This window comes from Leopardus geoffroyi, chromosome B2 (assembly GCF_018350155.1).
Source record: "Leopardus geoffroyi isolate Oge1 chromosome B2, O.geoffroyi_Oge1_pat1.0, whole genome shotgun sequence".
NCBI classification, from domain to species: domain Eukaryota; kingdom Metazoa; phylum Chordata; class Mammalia; order Carnivora; family Felidae; genus Leopardus; species Leopardus geoffroyi.
The window spans coordinates 2,215,577-2,223,778 of NC_059332.1; the positions used below are offsets into that span (position 1 = coordinate 2,215,577).

General features: G+C 41.5%; 1 protein-coding gene across 1 annotated transcript; it reads right to left on the reverse strand.

The window, feature by feature from the left end:
* Window positions 1-998: 998 nt before the first annotated feature.
* On the reverse strand, window positions 999-2,382 carry LOC123609438 (olfactory receptor 1F12-like). Its single transcript, XM_045500505.1, has one exon. It carries the CDS (start codon window positions 2,043-2,045, stop codon window positions 1,104-1,106), a length of 942 nt encoding a protein of 313 aa, XP_045356461.1. The 5' UTR covers window positions 2,046-2,382; the 3' UTR covers window positions 999-1,103.
* Window positions 2,383-8,202: the final 5,820 nt, after the last annotated feature.

Sequence of the window (8,202 nt, forward strand, 5' to 3'; positions counted from 1 at the left end):
ATTTTATTTATTTTTCTTACTAACTTTAAAGAGATGTTTTGGATAGTATGACTTAATATATATGGGACATATGGCATATGGGCTCTAGGTGATAACACGGACACACAAAACAATCTGTTACATAAGCTATGAGTTCCAAATCACAGATCACAGAGGCGTATGCTCTGAATTGCTGGTGTGGTTGCTTCTCCCATAGACACCTCTAAATAACAGCACAGACTTTAAGTTTAAAAATGGTTAATAGTCTTCCAGGCAATTCTCTGCAGACCATCAGGAAGGTTTATATAGATTTCAGAAGGATGATATAAATGCTGCTTTTCACACAAGGGATAAAGATAGGTTATAGGGAATTCATATGATACAATTACAAAATGTGACTAAATATAAAAAAACATTAGGGTAAGAAATAACAACCCATCCCTCATTCCTCACAATCCCTCATGTGGACACTTCACCCATTCAGATTAGTTTATTCAGTACATTTACTCACTCACACACACCATGCTCCTTCTTACCTACAAGGCTTCCTTAATGGATTTGGCATATTCTCATTGTTTCTATGTAAAAATAAAATTGATTTCTATTTCTTTGCAACTAGGACCCAGACCAAGTGTGGCTTGTCTTGAACTTTACCTGACCTCTTACACCCTCATCAATATCTTTTCTCTTTAACCTCTCATTGCAGTTATGATTTAAAACCTTTATTATATAGTAATTTTATTCTCTACTGTTTTTCATGCACAACAATGTGGTTACATCCCTCCTGCCTACTCTACGAAGACAGGCCTGGGGGGAGGTGCTCCATTCTGCACTCCCCATGTATGTTTCCGTGTTGATCTGAGCCATCTGGAAGTTCTTAATGATGTAATTGAATGTTGATTTCATATTTTTACTGTGATTTTCAGGGACTTTATTGTCCGCATGTTTGCCAACAACAGTAATACCTTTGGGAGCTCAAATAGATAAATCCTGTGATTAGGTAACAAATTTAGGTCGTTGCCAACTTTAGTTAGGTATTTGATAACAGCTTTGTAACTGTGACTGGAATATCAATGATCTCATGAGGACTTGCCTCCTGTTTAATGCCTTTCAATCAGTACAAATTACTGGGAGAAGATTTTGGTCTGGCTTACAGCCTTCTTTAATGCCCCCTTTAGCTCGTTGTTCCTTAGACTGTATATGAAGGGGTTCAACATAGGGACTACAACCATGAAGACTACTGATGCAGCTGAGTCTTTTTCAGTTGAATGGTTGGATGAGGGACTCATATAGACCCCTGTGATTGTTCCATAGAAAAGAATGACCAAGGCAAGATGAGATCCACAGGTGGAGAAAGCTTTGAGTTTTCCTTGGGTGGAAGGGATTTTCATCACAGCAGAGATGATGAGGCTGTAGGATGCCAGGATACACCCCGAAGGTACCACAAAAATAAGCCCCACTGCAGCCAGAACTATGAACTGATTGAGACTGGTGTTGGAACAGGAGAGGGGGAGGAGAGAGTTGATATCACAGAAGAAATGGTGGATCATGTTGTTAGAGCAGAAGTGCAGACGGGCGAGCATAAGAGTGTGCAAGAGGGGATTCAAAGTGGCAAGGATCCATGGCACAGCCACCAGAGAGGCACAAAGGCACTGGGTCATGATGGTGGAGTAACGCAAAGGATGACAGATGGCCACAAAACGGTCATATGCCATCACTGTGAGAAGGAAATTGTCCATGTTGGCAAACATCATACAGAAATACATCTGAGCCAGGCAGCCAGGATAGGAGATGGTCTGAGTCTGTGCCTGGATGTTCAGCAGCATCTTGGGAACTGTAGATGAAGGCAGGCAGAGGTCTACTGCAGACAGATTGGCAAGGAAGAAATACATGGGTGTGTGGAGGCGGTGGTCTGAGACAATAGCCAGCAAGATGAGCAAGTTTCCAAGCAGCCCTGTTAAGTAGAGGCACAGGAAAAGTGCAAAGAGGATAGCCTGCCACTCTGGCCATCTTGAAAAGGCCAAGAGGAGAAATTCGGAGACACTGGTTTGGTTTCCTTGTTCCATTGCTTGGGTATCTCTGCATGAAGACCCAGAAGATGAAATATTTTTGACATCAAAAAAAATTTCCCTTTTTAGTTTTTGTCTACTCCCCTAGTCCCGTTTACTAAATATTTTCTCTTTAGGCCATCCTGCCTCCTCTCTGGTAGTCTCCCCCAAGCTTCACTGATCATGGATATGTTCTTCCATTTTATCAGTTGACTTTTTATTTATCCTCCCTTGCCAGGTGCTGCCTGGACGCCTGCTGTGTGTTGGAAAACATCAGTGAGTCTGACACACTAAGTAACTCTGTGTTGAACTTTGAGATTTAATGAGAAATATTTTCCAGATATTTATCCAACACCCTATGAACCATCCCTCTTGAAAACTAGTCAGGCATAAACACTTAGGATTTATAAGAAGAAGATAAACCATCTTATCTTTTAAAATTTTTTTTTCAACGTTTATTTATTTTGGGGACAGAGAGAGACAGAGCATGAACGGGGGAGGGGCAGAGAGAGAGGGAGACACAGAATCGGAAACAGGCTCCAGGCTCTGAGCCATCAGCCCAGAGCCCGACGCGGGGCTCGAACTCACGGACCGCGAGATCGTGACCTGGCTGAAGTCGGACGCTTAACCGACTGCGCCACCCAGGCGCCCCAAACCATCTTATCTTTTTAAGATTCAAAAGAAAAATATGGTAACATGGTTGACAAATGTAAAAAGTTAAGCCTCCTAAAAATAGTTTACATGAAGGCTATGAGCAACATAGGAAAATATTTACAAGTAACGTAAAAGTTCTATAACACATGTAGTATAACTACATAACATAAGTGGATAAAACTAAAAGATAACAGAGAAAAAGTTATGTCAAAATACAGGGCAGGTTTAAAAGAGTCCTTTTAATGGTTTTGTATTATTTTAACCATAGCTACAAAAAAAGGGGTTCGTTTGTAAGGTATCATGATTACTTTGGGTCCTGTTTGTCTTGGAGTTGTAGAACACACAACGTAATGGGAGGATTCCCGAAACTTGGATCAGGATGTGGACAAAAAATACTATCCTGGACACCAATTAAGAAGACAAACACTGGGGGGTTCCTGGATGGTTCAGTTGGTTGAGCATCCAGCTCTTGATTTTGGCTCAGGTCACGATCTCATAGTTTGTGAGATGGAGCCCCGTGTCACGCTCTGTGCTATGGCACAGAGTCCCACTTGGGAATCTCTTCTTCCTTTCTCTCTGCCCTTTCTCCCACCCCTCACAGGTGTGCACATGCTCTCTCTCTCAAATTAAATAAATAAATAAATAAATAAATAAATAAATAAGAAGACCAGCAGTCACATACACAGAAGAGATAGTTGCACAGAAATGGAGGGGCTCCCTGGGAGACAGAAAAGGTCTTGTAGTGTGTGGGCTCTGGTTGGCCCAGCTGGAACCAGACCCAATCATTTCAAGGCTGGGACACTTAGCCACTGCAAATCTTAGTTTTCCCCTGTATAATAATAGCACCTGCCTTAGTCCTAAGAGGAAAATATATTGCCACCCAGGCCTATCTTGAGAAGCAAGATAAATCCCAAATACAAAACCTAACCTCACACCTAAAGGAACTAGAAGCAGAGCAGCAAAGAAACTCCAAAGTCAGCAGAAGAAGAGAAATAATAAAGATTAGAGCAGAAATAAGCAATATAGAATCCACCTCCCCCCCCCCCCCCTCCAGTAGAACAGATCAGATTCTTTAAAAAAATTTTTTTAGGGGCGCCTGGGTGGCGCAGTCGGTTAAGCGTCCGACTTCAGCCAGGTCACGATCTCTCAGTCCGGGAGTTCGAGCCCCGCGTCAGGCTCTGGGCTGATGGCTCAGAGCCTGGAGCCTGTTTCCGATTCTGTGTCTCCCTCTCTCTCTGCCCCTCCCCCGTTCATGCTCTGTCTCTCTCTGTCCCAAAAATAAATAAACGTTGAAAAAAAAAAATTAAAAAAAAAAAATTTTTTTTAATGTGTATTTTTGAGAGAGAGACAGAATGTGAGCAGGGAAGGGGCAAAGAGGGAGACACAGAATTCAAAGCAGGCTCCAGCCTTGGAGCTGTCAGCACAGAGCCTGATGCGGGGCTCAAACCCACGAACCGTGAGATCATGACTTGAGCCAAAGTCGGACGCTTAACTGACTGAGCCATCCAGGCACCCTGCAGATCAATGATTCTAAGAACTGTTTTTTTTTTTTGAAAAAATAAACAAAATTGATAGACCCCTAGCCAGACTTCTCAAAAACAAAAGAGAGAGAACCCAAATAGATAAATTCACGAATGAAAGAGGAGAGATCACAGCCAACACCACAGAAAACACCACTATGAAAAATTCTATGCTAATAAACTGGACAACCTTGAAGAAATGGACAAATTCCTAGACACCCACACACTATCAAAACTCAAATGGGTAGAAATAGAAACTTTGAACAAACGCATAATCGTGAAGAAATTGAATCAGTTATCAAAAATCTCCCAACAAATAAGAGTCCCGGACCAGATGGCTTCCCAGGGGAATTCTACTAGACATTTAAAGCAGAGTTAATACCTATTCTTCTCAAGCTGTTCCAAAAAATAGAATCAGAAGGACAGCCTCCGGACTTATTCTATGAAGCCGGCATTACCTTTATTCCCAAACCAGATAGAGAACCTACAAAAAAGGAGAATTACAGGTCAATATCCCTGATGAACATGGATGCAAAAATTATCAACAAGATACTAGCAAATCGAATTCAACAGTGCATTAAAAGAGTTGTTGACCATGATCAAGTGGGATTCATTCCTTGGCTGCAGGGCTGGTTCAATATTTGCAAATCAATTGGTGTGATACATCACATTAATATAAGAAAGGATAAGAACCATATGATCCTGTCAATAGATGCAGAAAAAGCATTTGACAAAATTCAGCATCCTTTCTTAATAAAAACCCTCAAGAAAGTTGGGATAGAAAGAACATACCTTAACATCATAAAAGCCATATATGAAAAGCCATATATAAAAAGTTTTTCAATGGGGAAAAACTGAGAACTTTCCCCCTGAGATCAGGAACACAACAGGGATGTCCACTCTCACCGCTGCTGTTTAACATAGTGTTGGAAGCCCTAGCCTCAGCAATCAGACAACAAAATGTAATAAAAGGCATCTAAACTGGCAAAGAAGAAGTCAAACTCACTTTTCGCAGATGACATGATACTCTACATGGAAAACCTGAAAGACTCCACCAAAAAACTGCTAGAACTGATACATAAACTCAGTGAAGTTGCAGGATACAAAATCAATGTACAGAAATCGGTTGCATTTCTACACACCAATGATGAAGGAACAGAAAGAGAAATCAAGAAATCGATCCCATTCACAAATGCACCAAGAACCATAAACTACCTAGTAATAAACCTAACAAAAACGTAAAAGGTCTGTATGCTTAAAACCATACAAAACTTATGAAGGAAATTGAAGAAGACAGGAAGAAATGGAAAAACATTCCAGGCTCATGGATCGGAAGAACAAATATTGTTAAAATGTCTATATTACCCTAAGTAATCTGCACATTCAATGAAATACCAATCAAGATTGCACCAACATTCTTCTCAGAGCTAGAACAAACAATCCCCAAATTTGTGTGGAACCACAAAAGACCCTGAATAGCCAAAGTAATGTTGAAAAAGAAAACCGAAGTGGAAGGCATCACAATCTCAGACTTTAGCCTCTACTACGTAGCTGTTATCATCAAGATAGTATGGTATTGGCACAACAACAAGCAATAGAACAATGGAATAAAATAGAAAACACAGAATTGGACCCACAAATATATGGCCAACTAATCTTTGGCAAAGCAGGAAAGAGTAACCAATGGAAAAAAGTCTCTTTAGCAAACAGTGCCAGGAGAACTGGACAGCAGCATACAGAAGAATGAACCTGGACTGCTTTCTTACACCATACACACAAACTCAAAATGGACGAAAGACCTAAATGTGAGACAGGAAACCATCAAAACCCTAGAGGAGAAAACAGGCAAAAACCTCTCTGACCTCAGCTGACACATCTATGAAGGCAAGGGAAACAAAAGCAGAAATGAATTATTGGGACCTTATCAAGATAAAAACTTCTGCACTGCAAAGGAAACAATCAACAAAACTGAAAGGCAACCGATGGAATAGGAGAAGATATTTGTAAATGATAGATAAAGGGTTAGTATCCAAATTCTATAGAAACTCACTAAACTCGACACCCAAAAAACAAGTAATCCAGTGAAGAAATGGGCAGCAGACATGAATAGACACTCCTCCAAAGAAGACATCCAGATGACCAACAGACACATGAAAAGATGTTCAACATTGCTCATCATCTGGGAAATACAAGCCAAAATCACATTTGGATACCACCTCACACCGGCCAGAGTGGCTAAAATTAACAACTCAGGAAACAACAAATGTTGTCCTGGATGTGCAGAAATGGGAACCCTCTCGCAGTGTTGGTGGGAATGCAAACTGGTGCAGCTGCTCTGGAAAACAGCGTGTAAGTTCCTCAAAAAATTAAAAATAAGTTACCCTACCACCTAGCAAGAGCACTACTAGGAATTTATCCCAAGGATACAGGAGTACTGATGCAAAAGGGCACATGCACTCCAATGTTTATAGCAGTGCTATTAACAATAGCCAAATTATGGAAAGAGCCCAAATGTCCATCAACTGATGAATGGATAAAGGAGATGTGGTTTATATACAGAATGGAATACTACTTAGCAATTGGAAGGAATGAAATCCTGCCATTTGCAACAAAATGGATGGAACTGGAGGGTATTATGCTAAGTGAAATAAGTCAGTCAAAGACAGATATCCTATGTTTTCACTCATATGTGGAACTTGAGAAACTTAACAGAAGACCATGGGGGAAGCGAAGGGGAAAAATAGTTTCAAACAGAGAGGGAGGCAAACTGTAAGAGACTCTTAAATACAGAGAACAAAGTGAGGTTTGATTGGGGGTGGGGTAGAGGGGAAAATGGGTGATGGGCATTGAGGAGGGCACTTGTTGGGATGAGCACTGGGTGCTGTTATGTAAATGATGAATCATGGGAATTAACTCCTGAAGCCAAGAGCACACTGTATACACTGTATGTCAGCTAACTTGACAATAATATATATCAAAAAAATGAACGAAAATAATAGCACCTGCCTTAACAGTTTTGTGAAACTGAAATGAGTTAATGTGTGCAAAACTCTCAGCAAGTAACGGTTACTCAATAAATGCAAACTCTTGGTGATCAGGCCAGAACTGGGTAGGTCACGTTTCTTCCTTAGTCTCCACAGTGGCTGTTTTAAATTTTCCCTTCTTTTTTTAAAAAAAAATTTTTTTTTCAACGTTTATTTATTTTTGGGACAGAGAGAGACAGAGCGTGAACGGGGGAGGGGCAGAGAGAGAGGGAGACACAGAATCGGAAACAGGCTCCAGGCTCCGAGCCATCAGCCCAGAGCCCGACGCGGGGCTTGAACTCACGGACCGCGAGATCGTGACCTGGCTGAAGTCGGACGCTTAACCGACTGCGCCACCCAGGCGCCCCTTAAATTTTCCCTTCTTGAATGTCCAGCTTGTGCCTTCACATCACTTCCCCTATTTTCACAGAGAAAATAGAACCAGGGTTTAATGGATGTGTCCAACTTTCTGCTATCAGTACAAGACACTTACCTGTGCCTCCACTCATCCTTCCTTCTTTCCTTTCGTTGTGCCCCACTCCTCCAGAGCCTCAGCTGCTCCTTTTTTTAAAAATAGGTAAACTCTACCACTAACGTGGGGCTCCGACCCACAACTCCAAGATCAAGAGTTGCATGCTCTTTGGACTGAGCCAGCCAGTCACCACCAGCTGCTCCTTTCTGTAACTTAAATGTTTTCCTGCTCTGTTGGATCTTGATTTTCAGCTGACGTCTCTCCTTCCTTTGGCTTCCCTTTCCAGATACATGTCTACCTCTGGCCATCCTCCTGATTCTTTCCCCACTGCCCAACCCCTCACAGACTTCATTTCCTCACACCCCGATGCCAATTTGCTGTTGCCCCAGCCACTCCAATGAATTGCTATTTGGAGTCTTGAAAAACCCAATGTTCACTTCTCAGTCCTTATGTTTTTAGAATTCTTAGAATTCTTCCCTTGAGAAACTCTTTTTCTTGGGTTTATT